Raw genomic sequence first — 24350 nt, forward strand, 5'->3', positions numbered from 1 at the left:
CATACATACGTTACATCGGCAGATCGTATTCTCCTTATTTTAGTATTGGAATAATTAAAATTTTCGTTATTCGTGCAGTGTGCTGCAAAAACGTAAATAATTCAGCCTGTTTCTTTAATATTGCTGTGATTATTGTGGTAAATATAGGATTTTGTATTTCGTTTGTAACGTGATTATAAACAGCAACGTACATTAACACGGCAATATTTAGAAATGCTATTTTAAGGTAAAAAATAACCTGGCCAAGTATGTTGTTCTTTTTATTGAATTTCTTAGTTTAAAATTCTCTCAATGTTTGTTAAAGTCTATTTGATGTTAAAATATATTTCATTGCAGTTTTAACGAATAGCAGTTTTAAGATATTCTCGATTAATGATAGATAAAATTGTTACTTTACTTAGAAAGTGTTTGATAGTATTGTCTGTATGTTAATAACACATAATGGAATAAATAATAAGTTTAATGTAATGTTTAATGTTTTTTTTTTGATACACAACATTGTTAGTTTTGTTTTTTTTTGGCGCTTAAAATGTTGGATATTAATGTTAATTTAGTTATCTTGTTTCAGTTTTTAAGGCGAAATCTTCTCTGATAATTTCATAAATCCATTTGATTTTGTGGTTATCGTGTAGTTCTTCGTTAGTTTCATCAGCATAACTAGCAGTTGTGCCCTTTACACAAAATATTGAGAATTTAGAAATGTATCTTATATGGGCGCATGCGAAACAGTGTTTTAGTTTGTTCATTTGCGGATAGGTGGCTTGAAGTTTAAATTTGGCAGCAAAGCTAAATTTGACATATTCAGCTTTCAGAAGACCGTTCTAGAAGATAAGAAGACGCACAGTACTTGTGTTTATATTTGACAGGCCTGTAATATGTAAGTTACGCTAATTGTAGAATTCTTCCGGTTCTATTGTTAGAGTGTCTAATTTATTAGACCTTGTAACTGAAGTTTTTAATATATATGACATGGAAAAGAATTATGACCTTGTGGTGACATCAGGCCTTTTCTTCTTCTCGCGAATGGATACAGAATAAGATTGACCAAAAACGATCAAGGGTAGAAAAATAGACAGCGGATTCATTCATCTTTCGACGTCCAAGCATCTTACATTCAATCAACAATCATCCATTCAATGATGAAATTCAATATGAATCTTTGCATACATTTTCATTAGTTAATTAGTTGTATAATAGTTAGTATTATAAATAAAGTGTTAAGGGAAAGATAGTTTCATTCAATAAATCACAAGAGGACCTCCATAACCTGATAAAAAAACATAACGTTCGCAGTATATTAAACGTCTTGTGAATATAGACAGACAAAAAGATACCAAGTAAACAGAACAGACGTGATCAACAAGGATGATTCCCGTCAGCTGGTTGTCGAGTGTTCGGATAACGAGGGTTCAGGTACCGAGGCTAGACGAAACGTGTCGGATGTTAGACCTGGTAGAGGACTCTTTATGGCGCCTAACCATAAATATCAAGAAGACCCGAAACCGTGGAATTATTGGGAATTCCTTAAGAATCCGAAACGCACATGTTTTATCAGCGTGAGAAGTTCCTAGCTGGAAGAGTGTTTCCCACCCAGATATTCTCAGCGAAAGACAGAAAGGGGTTTCTTGGACCAGCCTTGTCTACCTCCACCAAGAACCCGGAGGAGCTTCAGCGATAAAACACTGTGCATCCACAATGAGAAGACAATCTTACAGTAATTTGCATGAACACCGAGGAAAAGAGTGTTATTGAAAATGAGAAGAATAAAGTATTGCTGAGAGAAACTACTGAAATGTTTGTAGAAGAAACTATTGAATTGAACGAAGATGAAAGAATTGAATGAGCATTAATTGAAGAAACATTGAAGAAATCATTGTATTAATTGAAGTATTATTGAAAGCATAGAATTCCTGTCTATATTAGCTATACCTTTCTTTAATAGTAAGTACCTGCGATTTGAATCATAATCCTTTTCCTGTGACGTATTAAGTAATAGCTTTTAAATGTATATATGTGTATTCTTTATTATCAATTAAACAACTCGTCTTTGGGTATTTCCAGGTTATGCACAAAACTTAACTTAACAAGACCAACTGTACTGAGCATTCTCAACGAGATTTGATTACAAAGATAATAGTTAGGTGATAGTTTGTTTTGGTGGATGAGAAAAGTGAACAGAATAGCAAAAGGTAAAAATGAAACATTTTTTATTGTAACATCTAAATATAACACAGCTTATATGGATGACTTACAAACATATACTTACAATAAATATTTGTCCAAAGAAAGATTTAAAAAGAGATTACGAAATAAATAGTCTTCAGCATATATTTTGTACTGTACTCTATATTTGGCCGAGTTATATTTAAGATAATATAAAATGTTCCATATTCAATAGTTTATTAAACTTTGTATATTTAAAAATATGTCATTTTTTTATATTACGTTTTAATATATTGGTAGTATAATATATTATCATTAAACATAGAAAATTATATGAAATCTCCGTAAATTTTACATATACTTAAATAAAATGTATTAAATTATTTTTAATGTATTATTACTACTGTTATTATTATTACTAAAATATTTCAAATTTCTTACTACTCATATTCTACTTGTTAGTCGCGCCCTCTGGCTGCAATTGATCGCTAAACTTGTTCACAGGTAATGCATGGGATTCTAATATCTCTATATTTTGTGACTATATAGTGTTATAAAGGACACAAAGGTTCACTGTTACGCATCTGTATAATAAAATCTGTTTAAGAACCAATCAAATGCCTTCTTTTAATAGAGATTTAAACTAGCTAATTAAATTACTAGAATACCATCTGGATATTTGACTTTGTGAAACATTTCCCCAGAGCACCTATTGAGTTTTCTCTCTATTACGTTATGCTAACAAATATGAAAATATAGTCAGTTGAAAATTGATCAAATCTCGCTTATATTCGAAAATGGCGCTTGACAAAATATAAAATCTGAAACGAAACAATTTTGTCCAATCTAATGTCGTTACGCCAGCTTACGCCATCTATTATAAATCATAAAAACTTCCCTATGCAAAATACTTAATGTAACAAACAGTAGTGATGGTGATATCGTTAAACTTACACATGCGTTCATAAGATGTGATATCTTGTGTGTTGACTCTGTTTTACTGGGAATAAACATACAAAGGTAAATAATTCAGTCTGTTTCGCTTCCTATTTAACATTATTGTGATATACTGTGGTTAAGCTATATTTAAGATATAATATATTTGTTAATAAAATTTTTTCTGTTGTATATATATATTAATAACATATACAATACAATATTATTTGCGGGTACTGTACCGCTTCTTAGGTCTCTCTCTCTCTCCCTTTCGCTCTCTCTCTCTCTCTCTCTCTCTTTACATACAGAGAATGTTTTACATCCACTTTTTAAATGATACATTAGATTAAATATAAACGTTCTTAATTTTGTTTACTCTCTGGTATCAACATTTTCATATATCAACATACACTTTTTGAATGATATGGAGATAATATCAACATTTTCTTTACTGTTCCTAGCTCAATTATTGTTATTATTTCTAACGGGTAGATTATGCTACTGGCTTCTGTCAAGTTTTCAAATTGCTATCCATTGCCTCAGTTGGCATTAGTTTAACATCCGGTTTCCTGTTCTGTTGTTACTTAATGCTTGATGTTGTTCTGATATAGATTGTGGCGATTGAGATTAACATGAGTTTTTTCAAAAAGTCAGTGACTTTTTGAATGAAACATGCTTTTTGGGGAAAAAAGTCGTTTTATTTACCAACATAATTTCTTTTTAGGTCACTAAAGTTTCTTCATTATTTTTCCGATTTTTTTGTTGTATCCAAATAATTACTTTTCACGGGGCCTCGGGTTTTGAAACAGAAAATAGTCGCAAGGAACTAAATCTGAAGAATATGCTGGATGGATTAGCATTTTGGATTTTTTATTATTATTATTTAATTATTACATTGTTACTAGTCGTTTCCGTCTAACCTACAATTTGTCTTTATGGTAACTTAAATCTAGGTATATAACTAGGGGGACCCATCGGCCATATCTTAGTCTCTAGTGAAATAATTTTTATACATGTCACTGCTGTATTTTGAGTCTGTGTCCTATTGTGATGATATTCAAAAGCTGCAATACTTCAATATTATCATGAGAATGGAGTCTTTCCTCATGCCCCCTTGCAATTCTCTTGATTCCTTGACTTACTGTGGGTATGTACTGTAATGTACTTATTATGTGATTTTCTTCCAATTAGCCAGTACATTTTCCTATATTTCAATTTCAGTTCTTTTCTTTTCTTCTTTATATGTTCCTTCCAGCGAAGCTTTGCATCAAGATACATTTAGCGTTGTTGCTATATGGAATGATAGTATTATTTATAGGTGATTGTACTGCCTGATTGTAGGTGAACTGCACATGCACATATTTACTTTCGTTAATTTTTATTTTCCAAGCTTGTGTCCAATTATTTATATCATCACTTGTCTGTTGTAATATTCGTGAGGCTTCTTCACTATTGTTTCCGACAGCTATAATAGCCGTACCATCAGCAAATGTAGCCATCATTATATTCTCCATTTTTGCTATATCACAGGTGTAGGTAGATAACGCATTGGCTCCAGTACACTTCCTTGTGGTACACCTACTTTGGCTTCTTTTATTGTGGAGTAAGCTTCTTCTTGTTTGACTCTAAACATTCTGGTTGTAATGTACGATTTTAATAGTTCAGTGTGTTGCTTTGGTAACATTTATTGTAGTTTATGAACAAGGCCTTCATGCCAAACGTTATCGAAAGCTTGTGGTTCATTTAAGAATAAAGCTGAGCATATTTTTTTACTTTCGTACGTTTGCTCAATAACATCTGTTATTCTGTGGACCTGGTCGATTGTTCAATGCTTGTTTAGCAACCCAAACTGGTGTGTTGGTATTAGTTTTTTTCTCTCTATGATATCATTTTGGAATTCTCGATTATAAATTTTTGCCATGGTGACTATGCACATATGTGTACTTGTGCATTACCTTTAGAACGCCATTCCACCCCAAATATGGTCGTGTTTGTTTCAAATCAATCAACTGCCCCTAGCTCAATTATTAATATTATTTCTATTCGGTAGATTATGCTAGTGGTATCTTTCAAGTTTTCAAGTTGCTTTCCATAGTGGATATTATGTTGTCCCATTTGGCATTAGTTTGGCATCAGTTTTTCCAAGTATTCTTGAAGTTCTTAACTTTGTTTGTTGTGAATCAGTTCTTTCAGCTCTTCGATTTCTCTTCATTTTGTACTTGCTGCCAATGTATTCCTGTTATATAATGCAACTACGGTTATATAAGACGGAGCTAACTCGCTAATCTGAATGGTGAACGAGTAAGATCGGTCTGTTTTCTAATAGATAAAAACCCTTAGTTTCGCTTTGTATTAAATATTTGTTCAAGTAAATTAATAGATTTTATGTTCTAAACCCTTTCACATTTTTTAACTTTCACAGCTTATATGTTACTGAATTGACGGTTTTTTACTATAGGTATTGAAGAAAAAATGGAAAAACAACTACCACCGCCATATTCCATTAAAGATCCGCTGTTGAATTCAGAAATGTGCCCTTCTTATTTACCACCGCCAAGTCAAGAGATGTGTGATACAATTGCTTATCCTCCACCAGATCTAGGAATGTATATTCCACGTGCTTATCCATCACCTTCAGCACCCCCATCGTTACCACAACCCGTGCACCAGCACGTTGAAATGCCAACGCAGCAAACAAAACAACTCGGTACTAGTTACTATTTTTGTTCATGTTTTCCTTTTGTTAATATCTACTTTTCTTTTAAGTCATTATCACTTTACCCGAATCACCTGCTATATACGGACCCAGCCCTATTTCTACAAGATGCCCTCGCTGTAGAAACCTGATTACAACTGCAGTACGAACTAAGCCCACCATAAAGACGCATTTATTTGCCCTACTCCTTTGTGCTCTAGGGTAAGTAAACTGCAGCCCCAATTCCAATGATTTCAAACATTTGTTTTTATGCTAGATGCTGGTTGTGCTGCTTCTTTCCATACTGCATTGACTCCTGTCAAAGTAAAAAGCACTTCTGTACAATCTGCAAAGCATATTTGGCAGAATCTGTCGTGTAAATTGAAACATGAGCGGTCATATCTAAATACTTTAAAAGGAATAATAGTAACAGCTTTAGGAAATATCGAATGAAATCATTTCCGATTGGTAATCCAAAAAGATATGTAAAATAAAGACATGTTAGGTATTTTAAAGTCAATTATATAAAGTTGACGTAATGATGCTTTGTTAAACAATTAGTCTTTTACGTTCGACTTTATGGCTAGTTCGTCTAAAATGCAAACTGAAAACACAACACATAGATGTATGACCAATATTCTGTGAAATGCTAAAATTTTCCATAAACACAGTATTTTTCCTCCAGTAAAAGGGCATTTATTTACTCACTTTTTCGGAAAATTCTATGGAGAAGATAATGTGGAGACAATTTTGATTCCTTTTTTGAATCTATTAATATGAAATTTAAAAGAAATTTTTTGCCAATTTTAATAATATAGAATATTATTATGCATATGTGCATTTCTAGTTCTTTTAATTAATTTATACACTGCCTTTTGCTAAGTTTAAATCATTTAAACTATTCTCTACACTAGTAATTGTAGCGAATTGAGGCATGTCGAATTTTACATCGTGGAATAACGGTCTACAAAATACCCAGAAATATAATCCCAGATGTTGAACACGGGCGGGGTGCCAATTGGAACCCGACAACGAATAGCTGGCGGCAACCCCGACACGTTTATCTGGGATATTATTGAAGGGTATTTCGGTCATTCAGTGCTCAACCCTCGTTCGGTTAAGACGTGCCACCATCGACTGCCCAAGCCTCGTCTTCAGGTAACTCCGCTGCCATCCGTTTTATTTATTTGTATTATTCACATTTTTTTTTATATTGTCAATAAATAACGGTCACATGTAAACACCACTGTGTTATTTCGTTTTACCTCCATTCACCGAGCCACATCATTTTACCCTAAATAATTACAAGTTATATAGTAAGATCTATTTTCATTCGATATATCCCACCACTAACTAGTAATATAATTTCTGTATTTTATATGATATGATATAACTACATTTATGATGCACTGATATATATATTATGTGTTATTTTAATAAAAATATGTTCTTATCTTATCGCTCTCTGGTACCCTATGTGCCTAATCAAGTCATCCGGTTGCTCGTTCTGTTGTTATTTAGTGGTTAAGGTTTTTCTGATATAGATTGTGGCGTATTATATATTTATTTAATTATTAACGTGTTGAAAACGATGTATATTCATAATTTAATTAATGGTAGTTCAAAATTACGAGAGCAGTTTATTAAGACCGTGATTTTTTTTGAATTATTTATTCTCGTATTTATTCTTTCCAAATAATTGCTTTTCACGAGGCTGTTCAGGTTTGGAAAGAGGAAATAGCCTCAAGTAACTAAACCTGAAGTATTTTCTGGATGAACTAGCATTTTGGAATGCTGGATTATGGCTTTTTGCCATGACAACTGCGTATGTGTGCACCCGTTCATTGTTTTTAGAACACTATTTTCTTCGTTATGTGGTCGTTTCTGTATCAAATCAATAACACATCTGTCCAAACGCTTTGAATAATATTTTCCGATAATAGTTTTGTAGGAATGTTGATCTTGTCGGTCGGAATGTGTGACTGTTAACGCGATTGTTTGTCCGAACACTTACTACTATTTTTGTAAAAGGAATTCGCACGTGAATTGAAAATACCGGCTGAATAAAAACTTGTTTATTTCGATCTTAAATGATGCATGTGTTCGACGGGATAATAGACAGGAACTAGGTTAGTTAAAGGAAGTACGGAAGCGCTATGGAAGTGGTACTGTTACAAGGGTATAGAGAAAAAAGAAAACAGTAAGAGGTGTTCCTTTTTCTAATTCCATGATGACCAGCTAGAACCAAATAGTCTTTTGCTGATGTCGCTTCGGGTTTGGGATAGTGAGCGGTTCGCGGCCGACAAAGACCCTGCGTTACGACTGGGATTGTCGTAGTTGGTTTACTACCGAGGTTTGTGTATGGGTAGGGATTTAATCAAGATGTTGTCGTGTTCTAAGGAGCCTATGGACAATCTTACACTGAACATGTTGAAACAACTTGAACATGTGAAATGTGAAATGGGATGTCTGATTCTAGGTGAGTGTTGACGTTCCTCATAAAACATGGGACATTGAGTACCGTGCGGACTTTTTTGGATTGGAACACTTGGAGTAATTCAAGTTGCCTCTCAGAGACATGCCTGTACCACACCTGTGCTCCGTAGAGGCAGACTGGATGGACTAGAATTATGTACAGAGTGGTTTTCTGAGGGATTGGAAGTTAACTTTTTCTGCAGAGGAGAGGAAATAATAGGCTGTCCACGCCATTGCCTTTGCATTAGCGTGTGGTATTTGAACTGACCATTAGAATCTGCGGTCGAACTGCAGATTGAGGTATGAAACTTTCTGAAACCAGGGGATGGGGACTTATCAATTTGGAGGCGATAGGCGCGCAACTCCTTCTTGCGGTGGTAAGAGACATTGTCGTGGTGGTCTTTTAGAGCCGGGAACCGCATGGTACCAATCCACCAGCGTTGCCAATCCTTGAACTTGATGTAGATGGTGGCACATGGTGGCCTAAATGGTAGTAGCGGTCATTTTATACTTTCCAAGATAATTCAAGACTTCTTTGGCACACATTCACGCAGAGAGGTCCACTGTTTCGATTGTTCCTTGGTTTATGACGTTTTGTAATGCATCCATGTTTCCAAACGATGCAATATCACTTTTGGATTGCGATTGAACATCGCAAAACACTCCTCTGAAGAGGTCGAACTGTTTTACTTACATCATATTAATCCGAGGCAGTTGAGAGTTGCAATAATGTATTTAGTTGTTGCGCGGTAAATTCAAAAACCAATCACTTATAAAACTACCCTCGTATTTACAAAGAATATTATTTTAGTGTTATGCATTATTTGTGCAAAGCTATTTAATGACTCCATTGCTCTATTAGTTTGATTTAGTAATGGCTACCGCTATAAAATATCGACTAATAAAGTATAAGACTGTTAAAAATATGTCATCAATGAACATCTTTATCTAATTTAGTGTGAAACGAAGAAAATCGAAGAAAATAATATATATTATTACTCTACATAATCGAAAAAAATTCTTATAATAATCGATGATTCGATAGTTTTAGGTGTATAAGTTTTTTTGTACACACGTCATCAAGATGTTTAACGTACTGCCCGCGTATTTTTTTTCACATTTTATTTTAGTTAAAAAAAGACACAATGCTGTCTGATTAGTTCGAACACGTAAACGAATGAGCCTGTCAAACTCGTCCGGTTGTCAGACATATACAAAATTCTTGAAACGAATAGTGATAACAGGTTATAACTCTAACCTATAAACTATTGCGACTGTATATTTAGCTGTAGTTTTTATATGTACTATAATATTAAAATAAATTATATTTGATAACATTTTCGTTCAGTTATTTTATTTATATTAGAATGTTGTTGTATGTCAAAGCCAAACTGAACTAAAACGCAGTATTGAAGCGGCAACATTGCGGCGTTTTGACGTCCCAAATTTAGATGCCGTATATACAACATAACTTAATAGTAATAATAAATAAGCTTATTACCAATTAAGGAAAATTATTATAATTAAGGGCATCCACAAAGATCTAGAGTTACCAACGGTTAACGAAGGAATTAGAAGGGTTCGACAAAAACTTCAAAAAAGATTGCGAGACCACAAAAACGTCGAAGTACTACAACTGCTCGACAACAGGACTTACTCGGATATTGAAAAGACAGGAGATTTTTGAATTTATACGATCGTTTGTGAAAACTGTGCCGTGTTTTGAAACCAAGTGGAATGAGCGTACATCCATCAAATGGTCCTTGGTTTGGCAGGTTTGATGTTGTATCCGGACTTTAATTGCTAGACAGATAGATAGGTAGATAATAACTAGTTGTAATGTGCGTGCCATGTGCTTTTAATTAATAAAAAACCCAAATTAAGTTCTTTAAAACTGTTTCATTTAAATGTTAACTATCACATAAAAATATTTCTAAGTTAAAATCATTTTTAAAATTTGTCGTTATAAATATTTATTCTTGAAGCGCTCTCTGGCGATGACTCGAAAAACTGATTACATATTTTATAGTTATAAAAGATCGCCATCCATGCGCCTCCGTTTTGTAATCTTACACTAATATTCTCATATGCCAAAGTTTACGGCATAAAATAATATACAGAGTTTTAACTTAATATAAATAAGTTTAGAATTGTTTTGCGTAATCTCAACAGGAAGGCGCTGAGGACGTCATTTCATTGCATTTCATTGGTTAGTTTTGAATTACCATTACAGGCATCTGTAATGAAAATATTTCATTAGGAAACCATTTCATTGGTAGAGGATTATATAACTATATTTGAAATAAATAAAACCAAAATTTAAATTTTCAAAACCAATTATCAATATAAAATTTTCTATAAATACAAATATTATAAAATATTAAAAAGCTAAAATATCAGTATATTATGAATGTATTATATATTATGTATATAAATAAAAAATAATTAAATGTGAATATAAAAGAGATATCAATATAATCAAAATTTTCTATAGAGCTTTTTCCCTTTTTCATATTTTTTTAGTGCAATCAATTCAAATAAGATGTATTAAAATTTCATTAAATTAAATTTTTTATCTTTTTATTCCCTCATACTGAAAGTAGAGCAGCACAGCTGAAAGTAAAATAATGCAAAATAATTTTGGAATTATTCGTATTAAGTTAACACTCTATACATTACTCTATGGTATAAATTCAGACATTTTTGACAAAATGACACACACTGAAAAGTGAAGCCTGTCAGTGAGGCTTCAACATAAAAATGATTACAAATATAGCCAATACGATTTAATACACAATAACACCATCTATTACGGTTCCTTCAAATTAGGCCTGTGTGACTTCAAGTGACGTTTTATCGTGACTTAAAAATCGCCATTTTTTGACATAAAATATACACTTTTCAATAAAATTCATCTACAATTGAAATATGACAACAAATATGCGTTTCGGTCCTGATCCAATTCAAATGACGTGCCCTTATTGTAACAGTCCAATTACAACTCTAACCACGACCAGGGCCAGTAAAAAAACACACTTAATGGCTCTATTATTATGCTTTCTGGGGTGAGTAGAGCAGTTATCACTATTTACTAGCAGTACATTCTTCTAATTGTTTTGTAGTGGATATTGTTGCTGTTGTTTGATCCCTTACTGCGTTGCCTCTTGTAAAGATATCATACATTACTGTCCTAGGTGTAATCATTATTTGGGAACTTACGATAATTAGTAGCAAAGTATGTAATTTAATTTATATAGAAAATGTAAATATAAAAAATACATAATATACATAGAAAAGTCAGGCTTAAATAATAGGTTCGTTGACTGTTTACCAAAGGTTCGCTCACAGAATAATAAAAAGGCTACTCAATTGGGAACCATCGAGAAAATTTTGGAGTCCCTCATACTACAATGTCCATTTGAGGAATGTTTTATTATTGTTATTTACTATACTAATCTAGTAAAATAACATTAATAAGCTACTGTTTTAAAATTGCAAATTACTTATACTGTTATAGACACTTTGGACTTAACATCTAACAGTTCAATTGAAAAGTCCTCGGCCTACCATAGTAAAACAAATTTTTTGGCAAAATTAGTTTTTTTTATTCAACATAATTCCTTTCAAGGGTGATACATGGATTATAGCCACCCTTCAACTTTGCGATACCATTTATGTAATACGATTTGTCCTTTGCTTCAAAATGGGCCTCACTTTCGGCGATCACCTCTTCATTCGACGAAAATTTCTTCCCAGCGAGCATTCTTTTGAGATCTGAGAACAGGAAATAGTCGCTGGGGCTCGATCTGCAGAATACGGTGGATGGGGAAGAAATTCGAAGCCCAATTTATGGATTTTTGACATGGTGCATTGTCTTGGTGAAGCAGCAATTTCTTTTTCTTCAATTGCGGTTTTTTTCGGCGACTTCGTCCTTCAAACGGTCCAATAACGCTATGTAATAGGTGCTGTTGATAGTCCTTCCTTTTTCAAGGTAGTCAACAAAAATTATTCCATGCACATCCCAAAATACAGACGGCATAATCTCGCCAGCAGACTATTGCGTTTTCGCACGGTTTGAAGCAAGTTCATCGTATGCAGTCCACTCAGATGACTGTCGATTGGACTTCGGAGTGAAATGATGGAGCCATGTTTCATCCATTGTCACATATCGACGCAAAAACTCGGGTTTATTCGCTTGATCATCTTCAAACACTGCTCCGAGTCATCAACTCGTCGTTGTTTTTGTGTTGTCACCCACTTTGCACAAAGCTTTCTCATACCCAAATATTCGTGAATGATATGATGTACACGTTCAGTTGATATCTTTGAAGTGTCTGCTATTTCATTCAATTTCAATTTACGATCATTCAAAATTATTTTGTGGATTTTTTAATGTTTTCGTCGGTAACAAGCTCTTTTGGGCGTCCACGGCGTTCACCGTCTTCGGTGCTCATTTCACCACGTCTAACCTTAGCATACCAATCCTAGATGGTTGATTTTCCTGGGGCGGGTGTCCGGAAACTCGGCATCAAGCCAGGTTTTGCTTGAACAGTATTTTTTCCCTTCAGAAAGCAATATTTTATCAACACGCGAAATTCCTTTTATTCAATTTTTTTGCACGATAACAAAAGTTGCTTCACTCAAAATTCTGTAATACACAAACTAATGATCCGACAGCTGTCAAATTTTACACGCATTTTTTGATGGTTAGGGCTAACTAAAAAAATATATGGATTTAATTTTAGAGTTATTTATGTGTCAAGCCGCCGACTTTCCACTTGATCTGTTATTTCACTATTTTTAATGTGCACTGAGTTTCACTTATAACTTCACTAAATTAGTTCAATTGGTTTTACTCTTTTTAAACTTCTAACTAAACCATCATCTAGGACCTGGAGAAGCCCAACTTTGATGTGCTGATAGAATCACTCTTCATATTTTTGAGCGCAGTCCGGTATAACATTATCGACAATTTCTACCTTCGGGTCCTTATGCAGATTACCCTTACAAATGTACCATGGAGCATCAACAATATCTCGCAGTGGGATATTTGAGAATTTCTCTATTCTTCTATTGATTGATATACCTGGTAAAACCTCAGAGTTGAAAACTATAAGTCCACATTAGTTTCAAGACGTGTTGGTCAAGCAAAAACGTATTATATGACAGGATTGAATTTCTACCCAATAACCAGTTTAAATATTTAAATGATGAATGGAGATATTTTGCTGTATCTACACGGGACTAATTGTTGATTTATATATACTAACTTGTTCTTGATTTTTTTGTTGGTGAAATCAATTTGGACTGACTACATTTATTTTGATACATTTTGATGCTCCATTTCTCTACCCAATATTCCATTTCGGCAATAGCTGTTTATGCATTTTCGTCTGATTCAGTGTTGTTATCACCAATGACTAGGATTGCAGTGTCATCATAAAATGTAGTAACGAGATTTTCGTTGATTGTAGGCAAATTTAAATTTTACAGCAGATAAAAGACTGACCCCAATAGAGTTCCCTGTAGCACTTCTGCGTGTATTTTCCTCAAGTCAGAATAGGTATCTTCTTGTTTGAAAATGTTGCAGAACAAATTTAATTTTCCTCTAGTGACTTCCCAATGACAATGATATGGGAACTTGATCAATCGTTGACTGTTGTTTCCTGAAACCAAATTGATAATCCAGAATAAGATACTTTTCCTTAATGATTAATTTTAACTTTTTTAATAAAATAATTTAGATATTGTCGGCAAAAGCGATACCGGCCGATATGACGTTATTTCATGAGGTGGCTTTCCTGGTTTAGGAATCCTAATTACTTCAACCACAGTTGTGGTACGTATTGTAGTCTGAACAAAGCGTTTATTAGGTTGATGGTCTTAATTAGGATTTTTCTTGGGAGTTCTTTTAATGTTTGCCGGGTAATTAGATCACAACTATGAGCCGTTTTTGGACTGATATAGCAAATCAAACAAAATTGATCAAAATCTACCCATGCAACTTTTACCCTGTGTAGAAGAATATACCCAGGGGTGAATATCAATTACAGCTAGAGGATGCTATATACTTTATCATGAATCTAAACGTCTAAATATATTGCCTAAATCCAAGTTATCATTATGTATTAAGATATTGTTATATGAATCGATACTTAAACCTATTTGGTCGTATGGAATCCAACTATGAGGAACTACCGGTTAGTCTAATATAGCCATCATTCATTGGTTTCATTGTAAAGTGTTGCGTGTTTCGTATTTTGTCTCTACTGGAGTGATACAGTGCCATATTTCGTTAGAACAAAAAATGTAATTCAAACTGTTTTTATTATGTACTTGGAAAAAGTGTTAATACACCCCAATGAGCTTGCTAATCAAGTAAATGTGAGCGAAGTTCGTAAAGTAAAACGTTTAACGCAATCCGAACTGATGAATGGATATGTTTAGACTTTAGAATAGGTTAATTTACACAAAAAACATCACTATCACTACATAGTATAAAACAAAGTCGCCTTTTCTGTCCCTATATCCCTATGTGCGCTTAAATCTTTAAAACTACGCAACGGATTTTGATGCGGTTTTTTTCAATAGATAGAGTGATTCAAGAGGAAGGTTTATATGTATAATACATGCATAATATACTAAGGCAACATTGCTAATTTTAGAGGTTTCTAACGTGATGTCGTAAATTAACCTATTTTTTTAGGCTTATTTAGCAATTAGCAAAAACGCTGCCTAACCCTACGAGTTAGATCAAATTAATGTACTACAGTATTGTACACCATAAAAAGGTCTACAAAAAAGTTCCCGATGGTATATGTTTATCTTTTAGGGATAACCCACATTAACCATTTTTATTGTTTACTTTTTACGTGAGAAAATGGCTTATTTACGAAGCTATTTTAAGCAATACGGCATTAATCCTTATCGAATTAAGTACCTTAAATCCAGTGTGCAATTAATATAGATCAATATGGTTCCTTACAGCATGTAAATTAAACAAATATTTTCGGAGATATTACAAATTTAAAATTTGCGTTTAAAAATGTGTAATGTAATAAAAATTGTATGAATTTAGATATTCCAAAGATAGCAGGAAATCTTCATAGTAAGTATAGGGGAAGAGGAATTGTTTTACTCCAAATTTAATGCGTGCAGGCCAAGGGCAGTAATGAATGAACCAAAAATACTGGATCGATTTTAATCATGTTTTCATTGAGTGACATAGGCATATATATTTTATGCCCGTGCAAAGTCGGAGCGGGCCGCTATGTTTTTATATACAACGTTCATATTTTTTCTGTAGTGTATTTAATTTAGTATCAGCATTGCACCCGTGCGAAGCCGGGGCGGGTCGCTAGTTGTATATAATAGTTAATATTGAACATATTGTTGCACATCACGATACCTGATTCGAGGTGACTGTTGACGTTCCTCATAAACCATGGGGCATTGAGTAACTCGCGGACTTCTTTGGATTGGCACACTTGGAGTAGTTCAAATTGTCTCTCAGAGACACACCTGTACCACACCTGTGCTCTGTAGATGCGGACTGGATGGACTAGCATTATGTACAGAGTCGCTTTCTGGGGGATTGGAAGTTTAATTTTTCTGCAGAGGAGTGGAAATAGTAGGCTTTACACGCTATTGCCTTTGCAAATAGCGTGCTGTATTTGAGCTGACCATTGGAATCCGCGGTCGAACTGGGGACCGAGGTATGAAACATTCTGGAACCAGGAGATGGGGACTTTATCAATTTGGAGGCGATAGGCACGGAACTCCTTCTTGCGGTGAAACAGAATAGCTTGAGTTTTGCTCGGGTTTATCTGCAGCCGCCAGAATTTGTACCACGAAATCGCCTGGTTTAGCTGGTCTTGAAGTCTGTTGCCAATAGCGTCGGGATTATTAATCGGTTGTGAAAAAACCGATATCATCTGCATAAAATGTTTTGTTGGAAAGTTTGTGGAGTGGGAAATCAGCAATATAGAGGTTGATTAGGGCTGGGGATAGTGGAGCACCTTGCGGGGCTCCTGCGGAAATCTGTTTACGAGAGGAGACTGCGTCACCGATCCTCACTTAAAAGAGATCGAGATGGTACCGATCCACCAACGTTGCCAACCGTGCAGTGCCATCTAGATAATGGACACAGCAAAACAATTCTTCAACATCGCTTATAAAGTTAATTTTATGTGCTTTCCTATTTTAACATCCATTGTGTCATCATTAAGCATTGATCAACTGGGTAACAAGTTAATTTTTTTATATTTTGTTCTTCTTTAGCCAACTTTTTACCAACTAGGGTTTATATGGACTGGACCTACTACTTAACGTGGCCTCCGAACTACGGTTCTCGGCATTAAACCTATCGACTGGCGAGTGACCAACTTAGAAATCATCCCAGAAGACATCCGGTCTTACCCAGCCTGGTTACTGGCATGACTGGGATAATTTCCTTTGTCGCATTTTGCACTCTTGCCTTTGGACAATCAAAAACATAAATTAACGACCAGCGCGATTCCCAACCCGCGACTATCGCAACAGTAGAGGAAGCGTCCTTTGGCCTTGACCACTGTCTCAATCAAGGCGGCCAGTTATATATATATATATATATATATATATATATATATATATATATATATATATATATATATATATATATATATATATATATATATATATATATAATGATTTTGGTCTGATTGTCTTTTTCGAACTCCTTTGAATATTCCAACTAAGATAATGACTATCGTTGTACTCCCCTTGATATCTAATTACAGATAAACTTTCTTATAATGAAATTAATTAATTCAGTCTCTTCTGATTCATCCATTCACACACTTACCAGTTTATTCAATTTTTCCTGTTTATTTTTCTTTCCCTGCTTTTTCCTTTTATTGTATATAGGCAATATATGATAATGTATTTACTGTGTATAGGCAAAAAAAACTGATATTGGCCATGTATATGAATAAAAATATATCGGATTATAGGCAACACAATATACTAGGGAATGTATAGTTTCGCTTCCAAGTATACAGAATTTACAGCTTATCATGGTTATATTTAACTAATTGAAAACATTTTGTAAACAATAATAATTTTCCTAATTGGCGTTATTTAGCAAAAAGTAATATTTAATTAACATATGTTTCTTTAATTCCATTATATTTATTATCAGTTCATCTAGTTTCGCAATAAGCACTCAGTAATTTTTGCTGAGATTTTTTGGCCCATATATCGAAATATTTTCGGAAATATTTTTTAAAAATATATCGATAGTTGTAAAGTAGAGAATAGAACTCTTAGTTACAAAATGGTTATCAAGTGAATTTTGCGTGGAATGGTAGGATTCGGTCGAACTAAAAACTTTTTAAAATATGAATATAACGAAATATCGATATTTCCGTTCGCGGTGTACATTCCCAGTTTGGCTTTCTGTAGTTTTGTTATCTCAAATTATATCCTTATCACTAGCGCACTATTACACAAGTTCAGTCGCGTTTGTAGTTGTATCCTCTGAAGGCCTGATCCACTTAATTAGCAATTGTATATCCAAGTAATATATTTTGCTTTCATTGCGTCCTTCGGTACAATGTTTCCTTTCCAAGACATTTTGATATCACTGTATTTCTCCTTCATTTTGTTCTGTAAATACCTGTATACATCTTTTTTGATAAAACTAGAATTAAGCACCGCATTCTCCTTATTGCATTTGCTATATCTGCAAAACGGTCGCTATTCTTTCTCTTCTGACATATTTTAACCAAGTGCTGAGCAATTACAGACGTATATGTGCACATAGATCTTTTACACTCTACAATAACATTTCCTACAGTTATCATATATTGATTATATTCTCACCTTTACTTGTTTCCACTCTCGTTACCCTGTCTTAGAAATTGGCAGCGTTGAATCATATCATATTCAGAAAGTTTCATTCAAGTGAATAACTAAGCGGTTAATTTACAATCTATCTAACATTTGTTCACAATTTCATCATTTGTCAATTTCTTCTTCAATGTGTCTGATCGAGCTCACCCAATCCGAAGGTGTTATTAATCATTCCAGTTTCCAGCATGAAGTACAATATATCTGCAATGAATTAAATATTACAGAAATGTTATGACTAATAAATCCTAATGAATATTTATTCCAACGTTCCTTTCCAAGTCCAATTCCAACCTTTTTCCATCAACTTTTGTTATCTTAACACCACTGTTATTATCATCGTGCCATGAAAGACCCAATATACTATTCTGAAATATTCATGTCTCATCTAAATACATAAATTGAAATAATAAGTCTTTCTTCATTTTTTATAGGCTTTTAAAAATTATATTCATTTAAAAGCAATATCTGGAATCAGTTTCCTATTTCAAAGGAAACTTACTTAAACTACAAAAATTGTATTAAATTATGTTTGTAATGAAAATCTACTCACTGTTTTTATATACTCCATATATTTAATCTCTAATAAAGCTAATATCAAGTTGATCTTGTTTATATTTTTCATTTAGAAATATATCAGTGACCGTGTCCATACTAATATTCAGTGCAGCTGCAACACGTTAAAAATATTTTCAATAAAAATCGTTGAAAATTAATATTTAATAGTAAAAACGCTTACCTCTCTAACGAATTTTACTGACAAGAGGGGGCATCTACTCTCTCGTTCCTATTCTGTCTCGCTTCAGCAATTTCGATCAGAGTAATAACAGGCAGCAATTTGCAATTTTCAATACAAGCAAATCATTAAAATAACGTTTGTCGGTTTATATCCTCCGATCACTATTGTTTTCAAGAATTTTGCATACGTTTGACAACCGGACGACTTATCAGAAAACAATGTGTCTGTTTTTAACTAGAATAAAATGAAAAGGAAGATGTTTGATTCTTAAATTAATTTACAAATTGCAGCAGGCAACACATTAAACATATTGTACAAGATAACTTTGGATAGACTATATGCTACTAATACAAAGTATGAACAAAATAATATGAATACCTGACATATACACAATAATTATTTATAAATAAGATGTCGATTTGCTTTCGAAACAGCTAAAATTCTTCACAAAATAGATTCGTAGAGTATCTGAAGAGTTTTCAACGCAATGTTGTACAATTATTGCCACATATGCTTGGTACAATATGCGTTGCGGAAGGAAATATATTCCTCACTATCTGGTCTAAAACTCCTCATAATTAGTCAGTCATGTTGAGGTCTAGCGATTGCGGTGGTTGAAGGAAGATGTTTGATGATATTTTGATGCTCCTAACCAATGCTGAACCTTTTTGAGTGTACGTATAGCCGCATTATCATCTTGGAATATGGCAGTATTTGACAGCAAATGCTAGTTATAGTAAGAACTTTATCATTGAGGATTTAGATATATTCATTCACAATAACCCGTCGAGGGATATGAATGAGATAACTAGCTGAATATCACGATATTGCCAACCAAATCATAACGGAACCTCCCCGATACTTGACTATGGATAGCAGGCACTGTGAATTCGCTGATTGGCTCGCAGACCATTAAATAAAATCCGAGAGATCACACATTTCACCGTTCGCTAGTTTTAGCCGTCTTAGAAAATTAGCGTATAATACACTGAAATATAACCTACAAAACTTGACGTGTAACCTAAGCTGACATCTTCTATATATAGCCTATTCAAAGTTATTTTGTATATACGTAATCTAAATTTGTGACGTCAAAACGTCACAATGTTGCCGCATCAACTCTGAGTTCAGTTGGGTTTTGATATACAACAAAATTTTAATCTAAATAAAATAATTGAACAAAAATGTTATCAAATATAATTTGTTTTAACATTATAGTACATCTAAAAATTACAGTTAATTATACAGCCACAAAAGTTTATAGGTTAGAGTTCTAACCACTTATCACTATTGCTTTCAAGAATTTTGAATGCGTCTGACAACCGGATGACGGGCTCATTCGTTTACATGTTTGGACTGATCAGACGGCATTGTATCTCTTTTTAACTAAAATAAAATAGGAAGGAAAATATTGTCTTATTCAAAAACGCATTTACAAATTGACGTAGAAAACATATTAAACATCTTGATGACGAATGTACAAAAAAACGTTGAATAGACTATATGTATTATATATTCCATGTCACTACCTTAAGCATAATTCAGAATGTTCATGTTCTTCATTATTTCTGAAAAGCTTATTGTAAAATTTAGGGTGTTGAATGTCTTTAAGCTTTAATCGATCGTGTCAAACTTTGTCGAAAGCTTGTGCTGCGGCTAAGAAAATTGCAAAACTTATTTCCTTTACCTGTTCGAAACAAAATTCCTTTAACGCCTTAAAAAATTAATGCTAACACTTTGTGGGTTGGATCTTAAACAGAAACTTGCTGAAAACCCAAGTTTATACCACTCTTTATTCTCTGGGTTTCAGGATTATCTTCATAATGGACGGAACGATTCATTCATACTCGGATGTAAAAAGAAAAGAGTGTAAAATATAATTTTTAAAATTCTTATAATAAAATTTTGATTATTATGAAATATATTATGAGAAATTAAATATTAAAATGCAGCAAAAATTAAAATATAATATTGAACAGTTTCACAATATTTTTGAGTAATCTAATACATTCAAAGTAATTAATGTTTTCCGTTTTAATTAAATAAAATTATTTCGAAAATGTTTAATAAATAAGGTAGCCTGATTCTGATTAGGCGTCTATTATCTATAGTTATAAATTTTCTTAACATATATATCACATCAATTATATTTTAATGGAGTGAAACAATAACATTGACATTATCTAAAGTCATTTCGGATAATACCTTTTCAAACTTTTTAAGTGTTTTGCTGGTCTCTGATGCAGCGTATTTTTTTGTTATTATTTTTGAAATTCATCGATGATGAATTGGCACTTTTTAGCTTAGACTCTATTTTTAAGTATTGGTATTAGTATTTTTAGCCTTCGTTCATTTTTACGGGTAACACACGAATTCTCTTTAATAAAATCTTAATTTTCAAGTTAATTTACTACTATTATTCTGTTGTACTTGCTTCAATAAACAAGCAGAGTGAGTGCTATATAAATACAGTATGTATTTTCCAAGTTAAAATAAAATTAGATTACTTAAATTAAGGTTTACAGTGACACTTTTAAAAGACATTATACAAGTTCGTGTGATTTGATTTGCTTCATTCTACTGTAGTCCTGCGCGTTGATCAGTAGGATATAACAGGTCAATTAAAAAGTCCCCGACCTACCATAGTAAAACACATTTTTTTGGCATAATTATTTTGTTTTATTCAACATAATTCCCTTCAAGGGTGATACACTGATTATAGCGATCCTCCAACTTTTCCATATCATTTTTGTAATAGGATCTGTCCTTTGCTTCAAAGTAGGCCTCAGTTTCGGCTATCACTTCTTCATTGGACGAAATTCTTATCCCAGCGAGCATTCTTTTGAGATCTGAGAACAGGAAAGAGTTTCTGGGGGCCGGATTTGGAGAATGTGGTGGATTTTTGGCACGGTGTATTGCCTTGGTGAAACAGTACGTTCTTTTTCATCAAATGCGGCCGTTTTTGGGAAGTTCATCCTTCAAACGGCTCAACAACGCTATGTAATAGTCGCTGTTGATGGTCCTACCTTCTTCAAGGTAGTCAATGAAAATTATTCCATGCGCATCCCAAAATACATACACCATAACCTTGCCAGCAGATTGTTGTGTTCTCCCACGCTTTGGAGCGGGTTCATCGTGTGCAGTTCACTCGGATGACTTCGTGGATTGGACTTCGAAGTGAAATGATGCAGCCATCTTTCATCCATTGTCAAATATCGACGAAAAAACTCGGGTTTATTACGATTGATCATCTTCAAACACTGCTCCGAATCAACTCATTATTTTTGGTCAAAAGTGAGTTCCCGCGGCACCCATTTTGCACAGAGCTTTCTCATACCCAAATATTCGTGAATGATATGATGTACACGTTCAGTTGATATCTTTAGACTGTCTGCTATTTCACTCAATTTCAATTTACTATTTATCGAACTATTTTCATGATTCTTTTTAAGGAAACCCTCAAGTGATATAATTAGTTTTGTGTTGCAACGCAAAATTGACACATGAACACATTTAGAGTTGTGAAGCTGTATTTTACAAACTCTAGTCAATTTTTGGATCTTGTTAACTGCCACTTATACTTGTTTTAGCCCTAGGCAAAGATTGGATAGAAATGTGTCGTTTTCCATAATATTTATATTCTATAAGTTGGTTAAAAGGATTAATAATTTGTTAAGAAAAGTGTTGGTAAGATATGGGAATCAGAATCAGGGGTTAAAAGTTTAACCAATCACTTATAATTCGGGACAGGACGAAATTAATAGCACCACTTATGGCATTTTTGAACAGTCCCAATACAAATTATAGTGCCCTCTACTAGCTGTTCTTCTTTTTTTCTACATTAATTCTTGTATCGACATAAATCATATATTTAACACCGCATCTCAAATTAAATGTATGTAACAACTGACTTGATCAACATTATAAACAAATATTACAAAAATACACTTAAATTACCAGAACAAAACTATTCTAGAACTATAACTAAAACTATTCTATTTAATTAATAATTTAATTGAATAAGTCTGCACAATTATGTGACAAATTTTTGAACAATTATAGAAATACCCGCCAAAATATTGTCCACTATTAATACCAATTATTTAGTTTGTACTTGGGCTGCCAAATCTACAAACATGTATTCTTCGAATGAATTTACACCGTGCCACTGGATTGGCTTTATGAAATGTCAGTCTTCATCTCTTGCTCCTTCAAGCCCACTATCACCTTATGGTCTTTTGTAGTGTTGGGATCTATCGACTGAAATCGACTATCGACCGTTTAGTAACTAACTACTTTTTACTATCGACTGTTTCAGTCTCTATTTTGGTTCGATTGATTTTACTACTATTTACTATGGACTGTTTCAGTTATGTACTTACTTAGTTACTATTTGTGGTTCTACTAGTTTCATTCGACTGATTTTTAACGTTCTGGCTCTGTCGTCCTAGCCGTGAACTTGACAAAAATGACTTTATCAAATATTTCTTTATATACGAAGTATGACTGCATTTTAATATAGGGTTTTAAATTATTTATCCCCCTTCGTAGATATTAATATTAATGTCAATCAGTGTTAGACCCTCCATGTTAAATATCTCGAGCAGCCGTTAAATTATGTGTTTTTGATGAACTTTTAATCGCTCTTCTGATATATTTAAGAAAAAAACCTAACAAAGACTCATCATTAATTTGCTGATCTTGTGGATTCATCTCAATACCATAACAGGTCAAATACTTGTGAGAAGCCCGGGTATAATGCAGGGCATTATCTTTTTTAAACTCTTTCCTTAAACCGCCCTTTCAATTATTTCGACCGGTTTTAGCAACACCTATTACCACATAACAAGTTGACCTGACAATATCCTATCAGGACCCTTGCATTTTCTTCCGTTTGGTGTTGTCATAGTAAATCCACTCTTTGCCTCCATTAACTATGCAATACGTATATTTCTTTCTTCATTGTTGTTCGCGCTTTTGCTGAAATTCAACAAATAAGTAAATTCTAAGTTCAGATTCTAAGTGTGCGAGATCTTGATGTCAAGGTGGTCGGAATTCTGAAAACCAACGGAAAAAATACGTTTTCAACCAGTTTTTAATGATTATCACGACAGATAATTCTAAAGTCAGATAATAATTAAATATAAACACACTGACAGTTACGGGTAATTAATTTTGCTACTGTGTCATAGTAGTGATAAATAATAATACCGATAAACAAAAGCACTGAGAAATGATGGTAAAGATAATAGATGGCATTGATAAATCAGTAACAGACAATGAATGACGTAATAATTATGATGGTTAACTACAATCTTAGTCCATAGTAGTTTACATTGACGAACGTAATCACATGATAAACGATTGATTTACGTGATAATCATAACACACAACAAATAACATACAACGGATAATATAACGGTAACTGACACTGGCGATAAACTATGCTGGGTT

General features: G+C 33.4%; 2 protein-coding genes across 5 annotated transcripts in view; both read left to right on the forward strand.

Annotated features, from left to right (window-relative positions):
• Window positions 1–6460, forward strand: LOC143203917 (lipopolysaccharide-induced tumor necrosis factor-alpha factor homolog). 4 transcript variants are annotated; one of them, XM_076416245.1, is made up of 6 exons: window positions 13–137; window positions 806–877; window positions 2062–2189; window positions 5558–5806; window positions 5866–6016; window positions 6072–6460. In XM_076416245.1, the coding sequence occupies exons 3-6, from the start codon at window positions 2162–2164 to the stop codon at window positions 6172–6174; spliced, it is 531 nt and encodes a 176-aa protein (XP_076272360.1). In that variant the 5' UTR covers window positions 13–137; window positions 806–877; window positions 2062–2161; the 3' UTR covers window positions 6175–6460. The 4 variants fall into 4 exon arrangements, with proteins under 4 accessions (XP_076272361.1, XP_076272360.1, XP_076272362.1 ...); XM_076416244.1 differs by lacking the exons at window positions 13–137; window positions 806–877 and adding an exon at window positions 1677–1941; XM_076416246.1 differs by lacking the exons at window positions 806–877; window positions 2062–2189 and having other exon boundaries at window positions 1–137.
• LOC143203921 (lipopolysaccharide-induced tumor necrosis factor-alpha factor homolog) overlaps window positions 3114–24350 on the forward strand; it is a 26627-nt gene continuing 5390 nt past the window's right edge. Inside the window, exon 1 of the mRNA XM_076416255.1 lies at window positions 3114–3183. The gene's annotated coding sequence lies outside the window, so the exon portion shown is untranslated. The remainder of the gene's footprint in view (window positions 3184–24350) is intronic.

Source organism: Rhynchophorus ferrugineus, unplaced genomic scaffold (genome assembly GCF_030347505.1).
Source record: "Rhynchophorus ferrugineus isolate W39M unplaced genomic scaffold, kcgeb_rfMv2 rfM10, whole genome shotgun sequence".
NCBI classification, from domain to species: domain Eukaryota; kingdom Metazoa; phylum Arthropoda; class Insecta; order Coleoptera; family Curculionidae; genus Rhynchophorus; species Rhynchophorus ferrugineus.

What these genes read in the sequence shown, in the direction of transcription:
- LOC143203917 (XM_076416245.1), top strand. Translation starts at nt 2,162, where the DNA reads ATGAGAAAAGTGAACAGAATAGCAAAAG. An exon ending in AGTGAACAGAATAGCAAAAG is followed by an intron (nt 2,190 to 5,557) that starts GTAAAAATGAAA and finishes TTTTTACTATAG; the next exon opens with GTATTGAAGAAAAAATGGAA. An exon ending in CTACTCCTTTGTGCTCTAGG is followed by an intron (nt 6,017 to 6,071) that starts GTAAGTAAACTG and finishes TTTTTATGCTAG; the next exon opens with ATGCTGGTTGTGCTGCTTCT.